General features: G+C 42.4%; 1 protein-coding gene across 1 annotated transcript; it reads left to right on the top strand.

The window, feature by feature from the left end:
* The first annotated feature begins 5 nt into the window (after positions 1-5).
* Positions 6-18,158, top strand: LOC115115244 (zinc finger and SCAN domain-containing protein 5A-like). The gene is made up of 5 exons (XM_029643741.2): positions 6-360; positions 3,587-3,681; positions 3,931-4,006; positions 5,896-6,729; positions 14,330-18,158. The coding sequence occupies exons 1-5, from the start codon at positions 96-98 to the stop codon at positions 14,731-14,733; spliced, it is 1,674 nt and encodes a 557-aa protein (XP_029499601.1). The 5' UTR covers positions 6-95; the 3' UTR covers positions 14,734-18,158.
* Positions 18,159-18,221: the final 63 nt, after the last annotated feature.

Below are 18,221 nucleotides of genomic sequence, written 5' to 3'. Positions count from 1 at the left end.
ACCTGGGGCACGTGACACCTGGGACAAAGTCAAAAAGAAATGCGCGCGCAGAATTTCTTCCCATTTGTAATCCAAACTCCACTAGCTGGTCAGTTATGGAGGAACGTGAAGACTTCGTGAACACTTTTAAAACACAGGTTAAAATGGTTTTGGATATTCTGTTAAATGTCGCCGTATCGGAGATAACGCATGTTTTCCAAGGCACTTCGGGTAACGCTAATATCCAGAATACAGTATTACCCGTTGCTTTTTGCGCCGGAGACCACACCATAGAGGCGGTGCAGGCATGCAGACTGAAGAATGCATTGGAGATGGCAATATGCACATACACACGGGAAACCACTGAAATGACACCACGTGGTGAGTAACTTTAACATACGTTATTTTAAAGTAGGCCTAATGTAACATTGCCAGGAAGTCTCAGCGTTAGTTGAATTAATGGGCTGTAGAATAAGGCTGCACGTGCACACGTCTATTTGTGTGGTTTCCAAACGGTAGGCTTAACCAGTGTTGCCAATTTAGCGACTTTGTCGCTATATTTAGCGAGTATTCAGACCCCTCTAGCGAAAAATGTTTTAAAAAGCGACTAGCGACATATCTAGGGACTTTTTCTGGTGTTATTGGAGACTTTGAGACTCTGACGTGAAAGCACGTATCGTTCTTACTCTTCTCAACGAGCAGCTGGTGGTGTTGTGGATCCCACCCCCGTCCCAAAGCACTCACAGGCGGCCCACTCCTCGCGCAGCAGTCCCTCCCAGCTGTAGTCAGAACAGGAGATATTCACTCCTCCACGTCCAGACTGCAAATGAATTGCGCATGCGGGAAGCCGCCCCTGGTTTATCCCGCCCTGGTTTACATAAAAAAAAAGAGAATGGTTTTTATCCTGAATTAGGGCCAGACAAATTACCATAATTTTCTCACATTGCCTCGACTTTTTTTTCTATTCTCTTTTTAGTCCATTTAGATTATTAATGTAGATTCTATGTTATTAATGTAGATTCTATGTGACCTGTTGTAGGCTCCTAAGTGGACCATAAGGTTAAAATAAGGTTAAGGTTAAAATCAAATTAAATAAATAAAATAAAAACGAAGTAACTGACAGTGTCTCTTTTGGGTCACTTTTGCCGGACCCAAGCCCAGATAACGGAGGGTTGGAATTGTTTTTATTTTTTAAATATACCTTAATTTAACTGCACGTCAGTTAAGAACACATTCTTATTTTCAATGACGGCCTAGGAACGGTGGGTTAACTGCCTCGTTCAGGAGCAGAAAGACAGATTTTCACCTTGTCAGCTCGGGGGATACAATCTTGCAACCTTACAGTTAACTAGTCCAACGCAATAATGACCTGGCTCTCTCGTTTCACTCCACAAGGAGACTGCCTGTTACGCGAATGCAGTAAGCCAAGGTAGGTTGCTAGCTAGCATTAAACGTATCTTTAAAAAAACAATGAATCATAATCACTAGTTAACTTTACATGGTTGATATTATCTCGCGTGTCCTGCGTTGCATAAAATATGACTAAGCTTTCAAGTATCTGACTGAGCGGTGGTAGAAGCAGGCTCGTAAACATTAATTCAAACAGCACTCTTGTGCGTTTTGCCAGCAGCTCTTCGTTGTGCTTCAAGCATTGCGCTGTTTATGACTTCCAGCCTATCAACTCCCGAGATGAGGCTGGTGTAACCGAAGCGCTAATAGCATTTCAAACGTCACTCGCTCTGAGCCTTGCAGTGGTTGTTTCCCTTGCTCTGCATGGGTAACGCTGCTTCGAGACGGAAGCTATATTAAATCAATACTAAAGTGCCAATAGTCAAAGGTTAATGAAATACAAATGGTATATGGGGAAATAGTCCTATAATAATAATCTAAAACTTCTTACCTGGGAATATTGAAGACTCGTGTTAAAAGGAACCACCCGCTTTCATATGTTCTCATGTTCTGAGCAAGGAACTGAAATGTTAGCTTTCTTACATAGCACATATTGCACTTTTACTTTCTTCTCCAACACTTTGTTTTTGCATTATTTAAACCAAGTTGAACATGTTTAATTATTTACTTGAGGCTACATTGATTTTATTGCTGTGTTATATTAAGGTAAAAATAAGTGTTAATTCAGTATTGTTGTAATTGTCATTATTATAAATTAATACAAATCGTCCGATTTAATCGGGATCTGCTTTTTTGGTCCTCCAATAATCGGTATCGGCGTTGAAAAAAATCATAATCAGTCGACCTCTAGTCCTTACTGGGGATTTGGCAATACTGGGCTTAACTCATAGATGGGCGTTCATAAAATGCCATTTCAAGTAACACTTTGACACACTTTCATTAAGAACCATTAACTTCTTGCGTCGAGCCATCCTGGATCCGGGTATCGTGACTACAGCCTCAAGCTCATTACCATAACGCAACGTTAACTATTCATGAAAATCGCAAATGAAATGAAATTAATCTATTTGCTCTCAAGCTTAGCCTTTTGTTAACAACACTGTCATCTCAGATTTTCAAAATATGCTTCTCAACCATTGCAAAACAAGCATTTGTGTAACAGTATTGATAGCCTAGCATAGGATTATGCCTCTATTTCAGCATGCAACATTTTCCACAAAAAAACAGAAAAGAATTCAAATAAAATCATTTACCTTTGAAGAACTTCAGATGTTTTCAATGAGGAGACTCATTGTTAGATAGCAAATGTTCAGTTTTTACAAAAAATATTATTTGTGTCGACTAATCGCTCTGTTTTGTTCATCACGTTTGGGTAAGGATTTTTTTTCATTTTTCAAATTAACTCCATAATATCGACAGAAACATGGCAAACCGATGTTTAGAATCCATCCTTAAGGTGTTTTTCACATATCGACGATAAAATCCATCTTGGCAGTTGACTTTCTCTTCTGAAGAAATGGAATGCGCATGGACCTACAGATTACGCAATAATTTCGACACAGGACACCGGGCGGGACACCAGGTAAATGTAGTCTCTTATGGTCAATCTTCTAATGATATGCCTACAAACACGTCACAATGCTGCAGACAATGGGGGGGGGGAAACGACAGAAAGCGCAGGCTCATTCCTGGCGCATTCACAGCCATATAAGGAGACATTGGAACACAGCGCCTTCAGAATCTGGGGCACTTCCTGTATGAAACTTCATCTTGGTTTCGCCTGTAGCATTAGTTCTGGGGCACTCACAGATAATATCTTTGCAGTTTTGGAAACGTCAGAGTTTTGTCTTTCCAAGGCTGTCAATTCCATGCATAGTCGAGCATCTTTTTGTGACAAAATATCTTGTTTAAAACGGGAATGTTTTTTATCCAAAAATTAAAAGAGCGCCCCCTATCTCGAAGAGGTTAAGAACCAAAAATGAGCCTGATTGCAACATCCTGGAAAATGCCACTCAGAACCTAAATTTAACATAACGTTAATGTCCGGGGAATATGTTTTTTGAAGTGTCTTGTCAATGTAATTTTGCTTACTGGACCTTTCTTTAACAGAAAAGTATGTTTATTTGTAAAAAAAAAATATATATATATATATATATGTTCTGTGTGTGTGGTTCATCTTCTGTTGTGTTGACCCTAGCAACTCGACATGATAGTGGTGAGGCCCCCAGTGGCTCTGTTGCTATGCCAAGACGTGATGATGGTGAAGACATGCACGTTAATCTTAAATATGAGGTGAGATGGTTAAAATAAAAGATGGAATGAATGAAACGGAACAGCATCAGTGACCTGAATGGGGAATCCCGTTCTGCACATCCTAGTTCTGTGGTTAGAATGCTCTGGATTGTGTGTGAAACACAGCCTCCCTTTTAGTGGACCATTTGACTTAATGGCCCCTAAAATGTTTAGTGTCAGTAGTTTCCTTCTGTAGCAGTATCTAAATGCTAATGTAAGTAAACAGTATATTCATTGTTATGCCTGTAGAGATTGGACATGGACTGGGAGGTGGTGAAGGTTGGTGTCTTCGAGGAGGGTGACAGTATTGGGAAAAGCATGCAAAGTAAGTGGACCAGACAAGTGGATTGCTTGATATTTGGGGATTTAGGCTGGGTAACCATAAAGCACTTTGTGACAACTTCTGATGTAAAAGGGCTTTATAAAATGCGTTGGATTTGAGTTATTGAAATGACAGAGTAGTGGATGGAAAGAGAATTTAAGTCATGCCTTTATTGTCCCAGTAGTAGAGATGCATAAAGATGATGGCCCTCATGCACTTACCACAAATGACTCGTTTGCCGTAGTGTACATCACACTCCTTATAATTTATTTGTATGTTCATTAGCACCGTATACATGATCCCAATTCTATCTTGAGGTTTTTTCCTAATTGCCGCAAAAGGTAGATTATTTAGATATTTATCGAACCATGTCACGCAACGTAGTTTACCAACTCGGTGGATAGTGCTAAAACGATGATGACATATCTGAATTCTTCCATCTTTATGCATTTTTGCCATTGGGACATTCATAGTGCAGTCAGTGTGAAACAATCATCATCTACAGTGCATTCGGAAAGAATTCAGACCCCTTGACTTTCCCCACATTTTGTTACGTTACAGCCTTTTTCTAAAATGTATTAAATTAATATTTTTCCTCAATCTATTTCTCATAAATGAAAAACCTTATTTACAGAAGTATCCTGATCCTTTGCTATGAGACTTGAAATTGCGCTCCAGTGCATCCTGTTTCCATTCATCATCCTCGAGCTGTTTCTACAACTCGATCGCAGTCCACCTGTGGTAAATTCAATTGACTGGAGGTGATTTGGAAAGGCACACACCTGTCTATATAAGGTCCCACAGTTGACATTGCATGTCAGAGCAAAAACCAAGCCATGGGGACGAAGGAATCGTCTGAGACAGGATTGTGTCGAGGCACAGATCTGGGGAAGGGTGCCCAAGAACGCAGTGGCCCCCACCATTTTTAAATGGAATAACTTTGGAACCACCAAGACTATTCCTCGAGCTGGCCAATCGGGGGGGGGGGAGAAGGGCCTTGGCCAGGAAGGTGACCAAGAACCTGATGGTCACTCTGACAGAGCTCCAGAGTTCTGGGAGAATCTTCCAGAAGGACAACAACTTCTGCACCACTCCACCAATCAGTCCTTTATGATAGTGGCCAGACTGAAGCCACTCCTCAGTAAAATGCATATGACAGCCTGCTTGGAGTTACAGGACTGTCAGACCATGAGAAACAAGATTCTCAGGTCTGATGAAGCCAAGATTGAATTATTTTTCCTGAATGACAAGCAGTATGTCTGGAGGAACCCTCGCACCATCCCTACGATAAAGCTTTGGTGGTGGCAGCATCATGCCCTTTTATTTTTTATTTTTTTTTAAGTGACAGCGACTGGGAGACCAGCCAGGATCTAGGGAAAGATGAACGGAGCAAAGTACAGAGATCCTTGATGAATCTGCTCCAGAGCAGACTGGGGCAAAAGTTCACCTACCAACAGGACAATGACCCTAACCACACAGCCAAGACAAAGCAGGAGTGGCTTCGGGACATGTCTCTGAATATCCTTGAGGGGCACAGCCAGAGCCCAGACTCAAACCCAATTGAACATGTACTGCAACTCACCTCGTCCAACCTGTCAGAGCTTGAGAGACCTGTAGAGAATAATGGGAGAAACTTCCTAAATACAGGTGTGCCAAGCTTGTAGCGTCATACTTTTGTAAATGTAATCTTTTTAAAAATTTTATATATATATATTTTTAATAAATGTAAATCATCTTGAAATAAGGCTGTAACGTAACAAAATGTGGGAAAAGTCATCTGAATACTTTCTGAATGCACTGTATAGCTTTCTGTATTAAGTGCATTTGGAGGGCAATATTTGTGCTTTGTTTCTCACTGATAGGCCAACAGTATGTTTCTTTGTTTGTTCCAGAGAGTCAAGAATATGAATGTCTTGTCTCTGAATTGACGTTTGAACCATCGACATCCTCAGAGGTCTCGGGCCCCCACTGCATACACACTGAAGACAGTGCCACCACCACCCTGTCACTGTGTTCAAATGACACCGTATTGTTTAACTCCCCGACAGACAGACTGACTGAACAGGAGGTGCAGGTGGGTTCTTCCCAGGCCCCACATCCAGTGCCCCTGAAATGGCTTCTATTTCCTCTTCCTATCTCGGTCAGCCCAGTAAAAAAAGTGGAATTAGAAAGTGGGAAACTGGAGCCTGTTCCCATTGCCATCAGCACGCCGGTGGATTCGGAACAACAGCCAGCCAACACCCTTAGGATTATAGATACAGAACCCATGCTTAGAACACCTCTGGGACACCTGGAAGCACTCACTGACTATGACATCAGTGGTGCTGCTCTCAAAGAAGAGCCACTAGGAAGCTTGGGACAACCGGAAGTCAAGGAGGAGATTGAGCTGGTCCGGCATACTGCACAACCAAGTACACAACGGTACAATGACATTACAGCAACAACACAACGAAGCACGCTACAAGAGCCAATTCTCACCCAAGTAAACCCCAATGTACATGTGGCCACACAAGCAAGCATTATACTAAACCCAGCAGCAAAGGAAGAGCAGCGAGACCGAGGGGGACCAGTGTTGAGCGGGACCAGAAGCAGAAAAGGCTGTGACACCACTTCCACAGCACTTCAAGCCACCTCCTCCATGTCACCTCACCACTCTCCCCTCACCCCCTCCACTCCACCACTACTACTACCCCATGAGCTGGAGAAGCAGATGAGAACCTGTTCAGGTATTTACCCATGCTGTAACTCTCAATTCCTTGAATCGGATCTCCTCGCCTCCTCAACCTTATTGGATGAGGAAGTCCAAGCCTCCTCTGACCTTTTCCAATGCGTTTTGAGAAGGCGGTGAGTATGCAAGGAATTGAGAAAGAACACTCCCTTCTCATTTGTGCAATATACACTGAGTATACCAAACGTTAGGAACACAATCCTAATATTGAGTTGCACCCCCTTTTGCCCTCAGAACAGCCTCAATTTGTTGGGGCATGGACTCTACAAGGTTTCGAAAGCGTTCCACAGGGATGTTGATTCTTGTTTCCCAGTTGTCTGGATGGTGGACCATTCTTGATACACACAGGAAACTGAGCATGAACGCTACTGTGTTTGCAGTTTTTGAAAAAGAAACACAGCTGTACACTCTAGGAGCCTAGATGCAATAATGTAATAACCAACGTTTCAACAGAAGCTGTCTTCATCAGGGTATCATGACAAACGCTGTGGGTCACTAGTTTGTGAAGTGTCAAAGGACACACACAGGTGTCTGTAATCATGGCCAGGTGTGGTCAGGTATCATTGGTTAATTCTCAGATATAAGAACATACAAAACATGAATGCATAGCATACGATAATAGATACAATTTGGCTACATAGGCCTACAAATACTAACAATGAATAGAAAAATCACAAGAATGGCTTCAGATCGGTCTCAACGTCGACCTTGAAGGGAGCAAGGGTCTTTAAATTAAAGATCCAGGCAGTTGTTGTGTTTGGCCCATTCTAGTTTGTTGATGTGGACACCAAGGTATTTGAAGCTCTCAACCTGCTTCACTACAGCCCTGTCGATGAGAATAGGGGTGTGCTCTGTTCTCCTTTTCCTGTAGTCCACAATAATCTCCTTAGTCTTTGTTACATTGAGGGATAGGTTGTTATTCTGGCACCACCTGGCCAGGTCTCTGACCTCCTTTCCTATAGGCTGTCCCTGGGGAGCTCCAGTGTTGAGGATCAGCATGGCAGATGTGTTGCTACCTACCCTCACCACCTGGGGTCGGCCTGTCAGAAACTCCAGAATCCAGTTGCAGAGGGATAGGTTTAGTCCCAGGATCCTTAGCGATGAGCTTTGAGGGTACTATGGTGTTGAACGCTGAGCTGGAGTCAATGAATAGCATTCTCGCATAAGTGTCCCTTTTGTCCAGGTGGGAAAGGGCAGTGGAGTGCAACAGATTGCATCATCTGTGGATCTGTTGGGGCAGTATGCAAATTGGAGTGGGTCTAGGGTTTCTGGGATAATGGTGTTTATGTAATCCATTACCAGCCTTTCAAAGCACTTCATGGCTAAGGACGTGAGTGCTACGGGTCTGGTCATTTAGGCAGGTTGCCTTTGTGTTCTTGGGCACGGGGACTATGGTGGTGTGCTTAAAACATGTTGGCATTACAGACTCAATCAGGGACATGTTGAAAATGTCAGTGAAGACACCTGCAGGTTGGTCAGCACATGCCTGGAGCACACGTCCTGGTCATCCGTCTGGTCCCACAGCCTTGTGTATGTTGACCTATTTAAAGGCCGACGCGAGATCAGTTGTCCCGAACAGCTCATGCTCTCATGCATGCCGCAGTGTTGCTTGCCTCAAAGCGAACATGGAAGTGATTTAGCTAAGTATAGGAGTGATTTAGCTAGTCTGTTAGGCTTGTGTCACTGGGCAGCTCGTGGCTGTGCTTCCCTTTTTTGTATTCTGTAATAGTTAGTGAGCCCTGCCACAAGACGAGTGTCGGAGCCAGTGTAGTATGATTCAATCTTAGCCCTGTATTGACGCTTTGCCTGTTTGACGGTTCGTCACAGGGCATAGCAGTATTTCTGGTAGGCTTCCGGGTTAGAGTCCAGCACCTTGAAAGCAGTAGCTCTACCCTTTAGCTCAGTGCGAGTGTTGCCTGTAATCCATGGCTTCTGGTTGGGGTATGTACGTACAGTCACTGTGGGGACGACGTCCTCGGTGCGCTTATTGATAACGCCAGTGACTGATGTGGTGCAGCTTTCCCACTCGCCTTCTGCGGGTCCCGACGAGGCATCCGGCTCTTTGTCCTCTGTACCTGCGTCGTTTCCTCTTGCAAATAACGGGGATGTCGACCCTGCCGGGTGTTTGGAGAATGTCCTGTGTGTCTTGGTTGTTGTAGAAAAAATCTTTGTCTAATCCGAGGTGAGTGATCGCTGTCCTGATATCCAGAAGCTCTTTTCTGCCGTAAGAGACGGTTGCAGAAGCATTATGTACAAAAATACTGCCTTAGTGGAGCACATAACACCTTTCATTGGGATCTATTTTCCTGTTTGGGTGTTTGCAGGATCTACATTTGCAAGTGCCATTGCATTGAGTGCAGCTATTACACTTTTAGTTTCCATCTGGTAGAGGTGCAAATACATGTTGTGAAGGGATATTTTGGGGGTGGTAAATCAGTTTACCAATTGATCTGAGATTTCTGCCCTGTGAGATTCCAACCAAGGGAGGGTCCAAAAACACATTACGGATACTGTCATCGGATCTTAGAATGTGCCAATGTTTGAACAATTCCCTTAATTTGTTCAGAGCACACATTGAATAGCGGGTAGTTAGAATGCTTATTTTTGGGATACTATCCTTGAAAGATGTCTCCATGTTAAAAATTCTCAATGTCCGTATTAAGCAAACGGTTTTTGTACTCTCTCTCCTTGAGTGTTCTTTGTGTCTCAGCCATATTTCTGTCGCAATCTGACAGTTCTATTGCAAATTCTTTTGATTCGACAATTGGCTTTAGGTCGAACAGTTTTTCAAGGGAAGCGGGTGACAACCATCAGCCCTCAACAAACTGTTACGGTCAGTAGGTTTCCTGTAAAGATCAGTGTATGGAACATTATCACACAAAATCAGCAGATCAAGGAAACTGATTTGACTTGTCAGATTGCATAGTAAATATCAGGTGCTCAAAACAAGAGATGAGAAGCATGGAATGCCTGGATCTATTTTGCATCACCCCTCCATAGAACAAAAAGTGTTGTAATTTCTAACATTATTATTTGGAAACTGGTACGTTGATATTTTTGAAGGGATTGAAAATGGACTGTTTCCATGTAACCCACATACAATTAGTGTAGTTAGGAGCCATATGGGGTCCCATAGCAGTACCCTTCGTCTGAATAAAGAAATCCTTTAGAAACGTGTGTGTGTGAGAGTACTATTTCAGCCAATGTTACAGTGCATTCACTGGAAGGTATTTCATTAGGGTCACGTTGCAGAAGAAAATGTTCCATCGCTTCAATACCGCCGAGTGTGGAATATTAGTGTATAACGACCCCACATCAAAAAGTAACTAACAAAGTGTTATCATAGAGAGGATCAAGAGATTCAATAATATAGATGATACTACTAGTGTCCTTTACAAAGGAGGGGAGCTGTTCTGCGAGTGGTCTAATAAATAAAATTGATAAGGGAGCCGTTACTGCATCAAAGCCCGTACAATAGGGCGCCCTGGAGGTTTTGTAACATTCTTGTGTAATTTTGACAAAGTATAGAAAGTGGCAATTTTAGGGTGTTGAATGGCCAAAAGGTTGTTCTTATTTTGGTGATTTGACCAGAACTTGCCTATCTAGGACAGTGGTAGATAATGTTCTGAAATTGCGAAGTGGGGTCACTTCTGCGTTTCTTGTAAAAGGTGTTGTCAAGCAGTTGTCTATGACAGTAATTTACATACGATGTCCAGTCCATGAGTACAACCGACCCACCCTTATCAGCAGGACGAATAAGGACTTGAGGTATCAGATTGTAAAGCAAAGATTGTTCGTCCTTTGGTAAATTATGGAAGGACATGTTAAGGAGATTACCAACATCTGGTTAAAAAAGTCTGCAATGTCTCAATAGTGCTTGTGATTGGCTGGAGGTACAAAGTAATTCTTGCTTCTAAAAGGAGTCAGAATGTACAGGTGAGCAGCTTACACATTCAGTAGAAATTAGGGGAGCTAAAGTATTCCCTTAAATACTTGACTCAAGATATTTCAGCTTGTCTTTTGGAGTTCACTTTAAAAAATAAAGTCAATCTATTTAATATATTTCAAATGAATGCTATAACAAAATGTGGAATAAGTCAATGGGTGTGAATACTTTTATGGCACGGAGCATACAAACCATTAAACAACTGCTCTTTCCTTGACAGACTAACCAGGGGAATACTATCATCCCTTATTGATGTCATTTGTTAAATCCACTTCAAGTCAGTGTAGATAAAGGGGAGGAGAGGTCTAGACACTTTAAAATAATGAGTTAACATGTATTGTGCATGTGTGTCGTTAAGAGGGTGAGTGGGCAGGACAAGGCTTCAGTGTGTTTGAACAGGGTATGGTAGTAGGTGCCAGGTGCACAGGTTTGTGTCAAGAACGGCAAACCTTGAAAACATGTTCTATTGGTTTAATAACAAATTGTTGACCAGCTGGAAAATGATTTTATTGAAATGGATAAAACGATTGAAGAGAAACTCACAACTCTGCAAGGAGCTGTTAACCTGTTATGGCTACATCCCTTTGTTCTCAATTTCCGCCTGAAGACATACCCAAATCTAACTGCCTGTAGCTCAGTCCCCAGAGGCAAGGATATGCATATTCTTGGTATCATTTGAATGTAAACATTCTGAAGTTTGTGGAAATGTTAATAGAAGGTAGGAGAATCTAACACAGTAGATCTGGTGCAAGAAAAGAGAAAGAAAGAGCATACGTTTTCTGTCTTTTATTGTTGTAGTATCATCTTTCACAGGTATTAGAATAGCCACACAGTCAGATAGGATGCTGGAGAATTGTGATGGATAACACGAGGGCAACTGTAGGTGTGCAAAGTTTCAGACTGATAACTTCAGGAATGGGTGAGCTACATGACATTTAGCATGAAGTCACCCAAGTGTCCCACACAAGTTGCCCAAATGTACCCAAGTGGCCAAATTGGTGAAATTACCTATAACTATATACAACATATAAAAAAGCAATTCTAACACACAAATGTTTTTTTTAAATATTAGAAAAAATGTTTAAATTTTTTTTTTAAACAATACACCCTTTGGAAGTCCTCGTCACAGTATTTTGCTGCCTGTGCCATGTCCCATAGCAGTCTCTTTCTGATGTAAAGCAGAGGCAAACTGAACAAGTGGTGCAGTTCATGCGACACAGAACACAACGACTCCTCCATGCTGTGCTCTTTTGGCCCTGAGGCACAGTCATGCCTGCAGTAATGAACTGTGGCATATGAACACCACGGGGGCACAGGTAGAGCGGGCAGCTTGGCAACGGGGGCTCCCAATCGGAGTCGCTATCACTGTGAAAGAAAATATTTAAAAAATTGTATGAGCCTTTTATCATCACATAAAGTAAACATATGTATTGTATAGAGCAGAGGAAACGGTCACTAAGGTAAAGTGCTGTTCCATTCAACTCCGGCCATTGTTGTGGGCCTGCCCTCCCCTGAACAGCAGCCAATGGCTATTTCATATGGAAATGGAGAGGAGTAGCAGGTGCAGTGGCCATGTGTGTGTTTGCTGTTCTACTCCATTCCATTTGAATAAAAAAATTGAAAATATAATCTGACATGAAAAAAAAATATATATATATATATACACTGCTCAAAAAAATAAAGGGAACACTTAAACAATGTAACTCCAAGTCAATCCCACTTCTGTGAAATCAAACTGTCCACTTAGGAAGCAACACTGATTGACAATAAATTTCACATGCTGTTGTGCAAATGGAATAGACAACCGGTGGAAATTATAGGCAATTAGCAAGACACCCCCAATAAAGGAGTGGTTCTGCAGGTGCTGACCACAGACCACTTCTCAGTTCCTATGCTTCCTGGCTGATGTTTTGGTCACAAGAAGGTTTGCTGTGTCTGTCAGCGTAGTGTCCAGAGCATGGAGGCGCTACCAGGAGACTGGCCAGTACATCAGGGGACGTGGGGGAGGCCGTAGGAGGGCAACAACCCAGCAGCAGGACCGCTACCCCCGCCTTTATGCAAGGAGGAGCACTGCCAGAGCCCTGCAAAATGACCTCCAGCAGGCCACAAATGTGCATGTGTCTGCTCAAACGGTCAGAAACAGACTCCATGAGGGTGGTATGAGGGCCCGACGTCCACAGGTGGGGGTTGTGCTTACAGCCCAACACCGTGCAGGACGCTTGGCATTTGCCAGAGAACACAAAGATTGGCAAATTCGCCACTGGCGTCCTGTGCTCTTTACAGATGAAAGCAGGTTCACACTGAGCACATGTGACAGAGTCTGGAGACGCTGTGGAGAACGTTCTGCTGCCTGCAACATCCTCCAGCATGACCGGTTTGGCGGTGGGTCAGTCATGGTGTGGGGTGGCATTTCTTTGGGGGGCCGCACAGCCCTCCATGTGCTCGCCAGAGGTAGCCTGACTGCCATTAGGTACCGAGATGAGATCCTCAGACCCCTTGTGAGACCATATGCTGGGGCGGTTGGCCCTGGGTTCCTCCTAATGCAAGACAATGCTAGACCTCATGTGGCTGGAGTGTGTCAGCAGTTCCTACAAGAGGAAGGCATTGATGCTATGGACTGGCCCGCATGTTCCCCAGACCTGAATCCAATTGAGCACATCTGGGACATCATGTCTCGCTCCATCCACCAACGCCACGTTGCACCACAGACTGTCCAGGAGTTTTGCAGAAACAGCTCCTCAGTTCCTGTTTGAATCATAACACTCAAAGATTCCTCAAACAAAAAATCTGTCTCACTTTCACTTTTTCACTTTCACTTTAGACTTTAAAACCAAGTTTAATAGTTTGGATATGAGAACTGAGGATGGATCAACAACATTGTAGTTACTACACAATACTAATCTATTTGACAGAGTGAAAAGGAAGCCTGTACAGAACAAAAATATTTCAAAAGATGCATCCTGTTTGCAACAAGGCACTAAAGTAATACTTGGGTGTGCTTGTAATTTAAGTACTTGGGCTTGTTTCATGATTTAAAAAAATAAATGTAATGGCGCTAAGCACAGACAAAAGACTAGAGGGAAAAACTGGTTGTTAGCTTTACACCAGACAACAGGAGATGAGTTAATCTTTCAGCACGATAACCTTAAACACAAGGCCAAATCTTCACTGGAGCTGCTTACACAGTGAATGTTCCTCAGTGACCGAGATACAGTTTTGACTTAATCTAATGAAGACTGAAACACAACAAAATGGGATATAAATACTTTCTGAAGGACCTGTATGTGTTGTGTTCAATGTATAGTTTTTATTTCATTTAGCTAGGCAAGTCAGTTAGGAACAAATTCTTATTTACAATGACACCTACCCGGGGAACAGTGGGTTAATTGCCTTGTTCAGGGGCAGAATGACATTTTTTTTACCTTGTTAGCTTGGGGATTCGAATCAGCAAACCTTACTGGCCCTACGCTCTAACCACAAAGCTACCTGCTGCCCCAGTTTTACCTCAGTGGATAGTTTGTCCTGTCTTATCTTATCCAGGGGTGCAAAATTCTGGTAACTTTCCCAAATTTGCCAGGTTTCCCACTTTACAAATTACTGGAGTCTTGCATTCATAATCCTATTTTATCCTATTTTATCTCATTCTCCCCAGTGAAGCTTGAGGACTTGCGGCTGGTGGGACACTGCCACCGTCCTCTGCGCATCTGCTGGGACTGTGGCAAGATCTTCTACCGGAAACGGAAGCTGAGGTGGCACCGCCGTTTAATCCACACCGGAGAGAAACCGTACTGCTGCTCCCAGTGTCACCGGGCGTTCTCGCTCCGGAAGAATCTGAAGCACCACCAGAGGGCCCACACAGGTGAGAAACCGTACCACTGTAAAGACTGCGGGAAGCAGTTCCGGTGCAACGGGAAACTGACGACCCACATGAGGTTTCACACAGGGGAGAAACCCTTCGGCTGCACCCTCTGTGGGAAAAAATACAGGGTGCTAAAGAACTTAAAGACACACATGGCCACCGCACACCCACACCCTGGCCGATGTCTTAACCGTTAGAACAAGTCCAAAATGGTACCCTATTCCCTTTTGTATTACACTACTTTTGTCTTCTATTGCTCCCTCTGGGAACAAGGGGCGGAAGAACTTGACACATGACATCCAGACATAAAGACATTGAGATGAAAGACCACCCCAATACAGTGAAAGACTGAATAGTAGAAGATTCTGGATAGAATACTTTAGTGGGATGCAGTGTAGGCGACCTTCGTGTTATCTAGAGATCTACAACTACGGTTGAAGTCGGAAGTTTACATACACCTTAACCAAATACATTTCAACTCAGTTTTTCACAATTCCTGAGATTGAATCCTAGTAAAAAAAAAGTCCCTGTCTTAGGTCAGTTAGGATCACCACTTTATTTTAGGAATGTGAAATGTCAATAATAGTAGAGTGTTATATTTCAGCTGTTTACTTCCACTAGCTTCCCACAATAAGTTGGGTGAATTTTGGCCCATTCCTCTTGAAAGAGCTGGTGTAACTGAGTCAGGTTTGGAGGCCTCCTTGCTCACACATGCATTTTCAGTTCTGCCCACACATTTTCTATAGGATTGAGGTCAGGGCTTTGTGATGGCCACTCCAATACCTTGACATTATCTTAAGCCATTTTGCCTCAACTTTGGAAGTATGCTTGGGGTCACTGTCCATTTGGAAGACCCATTTGCAGCCGAGCTTTAACTTCCTGACTGTCTTGCTGTTGCTTCAATATATCCACATAATGTTCCTGCCTCATGATGCTATCTATTTTGTGAAGTGCACCAGTCCCTGCTGCTGCAAAGCACCCCCTCAACATGATGCTGTCACCCCCTGTGCTTCACGGTTGGAATGGTGCTCTTTGGCTTACCAGCCTCCCTTTTTCCTCCGAACATAACAATGGTCATTATGTTCAAACAGTTCTATTTTTGTTTCATCAGACCAGAGGACATTTCTCCAAAGTGCACAATCTTTGTCACCATGTGCAGTTGCAAACTGTAGTCTGGCTTTTTTACATGGTGGTTTTGGAGCAGTGACTTTTTCCTTCCTGAACGGCCTTTCAGGTTATGTCAATATAGGACTCGTTTTACTGTGAATATAGATGCTTTTGCACCAGTTTCCTCCAGCATCTTCACAGGGTCCTTTGCTGTTGTTCTGGGATTGATTTGCACTTTTTTCACCAAAGCACGTTCATCTCTAGGAGACAGAAAGCATCTCCTTCCTGAGCGGTATGATGGCTGCGTGGTCCTATGGTGTTTATACTTGCGTACTATTGTTTGTACAGATAAACGTGGTACCGTCAGGCGTTTGGAAATTGCTCCCAAGAATGAACCAGACTTGTGAAGATCAACACAAAAAAAATGTCCTGAGGTCTTGGCCGATTTTCTTTTGAATTTCCCATGATGTCAAGCAAAGAGGCCCTGAGTTGTTTGAAGGTAGGCCTTGAAATACATCCACAGGTGCACCTCCAATTGACTCAAATGGTGTCAATTAGCCTAGCAGAAGCTTCTAAAGCCATAATGTCATTTTCTTGACTTTTCCAAGCTTTTTAAAGGCAGTCAGCTTAGTGCATGTTAACTTCTGACCCACTGGACTTGTGATACAGTGAATTATACGTTTGTAAACAATTGTTGGAAAAATTACTTGCACAAAAGTAGATGTCCTAACTAGCTTGCCAAAGCTAGTTTGTTAACAAGAAATTTGTGGAGTGGTTTAAAAAAAAGTTTTAATGATTCCAACCTAAGTGTATGTAAACTTCCGACTTCAACTGTAAAGGTATGACCATGTGTAAAGTCCTTCAATATGTTGTAGATCCATCCTTCAAAACATGTTAGATCCATTTAGATGTTTCATATTGTACACAGGAAAACCACTTGCTGACAGACTTTGAAAACAAAGTGTGTACGTGAGAGAAAGGTTAGAGCTGGATGCTGTTGACACAGTGAATGATGAGCCAGGATGTTGAGAAAAGGTCTTTCCTGCCTGGCTGTTGCATACTCTAAGCCTTATGCCGATTCGGAGATCGGAAATGTCAGATATCAGTGCGTTCAAGACAACTGGGAAATTGTGATCAAAACAAATTTTCCATGTCAGTTTTTTTTACGGTGTTCCAAGTCGGGAACACGTATTCTTTCTAGAACCGACCTTTAAGATCACTGATGTCATGATTTGACCTTGTTCCCAGTTGTCTTGAACGCACCATTAGAAACTAGTGTTTTGCATGCCTCTTCCTAAGATGGCTGACCTATAACTATGAACACTATGGTCCTTACAACAATGGATAACACACCTCGTTGTACTCATACACTGATAATGTTATAGAACACCATGTGAGATTCTCAATTCCATATTCCTCACGTCCTCTCTCCGTGCCTCCTTCTCAAAATCCATTGGATGAGAAAGCCAGAGGTCCCTCCACTCTGACCTTCTCCTACAATTGGTTTTGTTACGGAGTACTCGAGGAGTATGACATTTACATTCCCCTAGGTACTGAGGCAGTTTCTCCTGATCAGGAAAACATTCTGGGCCCTAGATGTCCAGAGGGCTATACTACAATGCAGGCTCAAGGAGTAAACCTGCTAAATTGCCTAAATATTCTGAAATAACAAAACAAAAATTGAAAGATGAGCATGGTCTACTTAACTCGACAACCAAAAATGCATGTCTAAGTTCTTTTATCAATGATAAAATAATTATTTCTGGTTTTATCAAAGTTAGCTGGCTTTGATCCTACTTTGTATTATACTCCTCTGGTCAAACCATGTTTGAAGCACTCCTGACCCTACCTAGGCAGATCATATGGTACTATACTGTAGTGTAGTTACTAGCTAGCATACTAAATGTCTCTTTCAGACAAATACACTAACACCATCTGCGGATGCCAATGTTTTCTGTTGAAGTGATTGAACCCAAATACATGTTCATGTGTACTCTTTGGTGGAAGGAAGTTCTTGGAGTAATATTGAATTGTTCTGTCAGGATGTTTGGACACTGACTCTTTACTTTCATTTGATCATAATTATTCAGTTATCATTTGCTATATTTTTGTTTCTCCCACAGATTCATGCATTGATGCAGTGCCTTGCAAAAGTATTCAGACCCCTTTGATTTCATCACATTGTGTTACAAAGTGGACTTAAAATAGATTTGTCTTTTTTTTAAAAATTGGTCAACAATCTGTCAGTGTAAAAAAAGAAGGTAAAATACATTGATAAAATATTAACATTAAAATGTGTCAATCCAAGTGGTCTGAATACTTTGCAGTGCACTGTATATGGACTTGTAATTGTGTTGTTTTGTTGCACCATTGACATCAGATATAGGAGTAAAGTATGCAAAATAACTGGTTTATTTAATTGAAGTACTTTACTTTTATTGGTAATATTATGAGTGTCAGCTTTTCATATCAAACCGTACATTGTTCTTTTACACATTAAATTAAATGGTGGGTCTATGCTGTGATTGATTACACATACAATGCAACTTTGTTCGTGTTACAGTGAACATTTGTCCTC

The sequence above is a fragment of the Oncorhynchus nerka genome, linkage group LG12, assembly GCF_034236695.1.
Source record: "Oncorhynchus nerka isolate Pitt River linkage group LG12, Oner_Uvic_2.0, whole genome shotgun sequence".
In the NCBI taxonomy this organism is placed as follows: domain Eukaryota; kingdom Metazoa; phylum Chordata; class Actinopteri; order Salmoniformes; family Salmonidae; genus Oncorhynchus; species Oncorhynchus nerka.
This window is presented reverse-complemented; position numbering and strand designations above follow the sequence as displayed.

Coding starts and splice junctions, on each gene's coding strand:
- LOC115115244 (XM_029643741.2), top strand. CDS start 96: ATGGAGGAACGTGAAGACTTCGTGAACACTTTTAAAACACAGGTTAAA. Junction 361..3,586: donor CACTGAAATGACACCACGTG/GTGAGTAACTTT, acceptor TGTTGACCCTAG/CAACTCGACATGATAGTGGT. Junction 3,682..3,930: donor ACGTTAATCTTAAATATGAG/GTGAGATGGTTA, acceptor TTATGCCTGTAG/AGATTGGACATGGACTGGGA.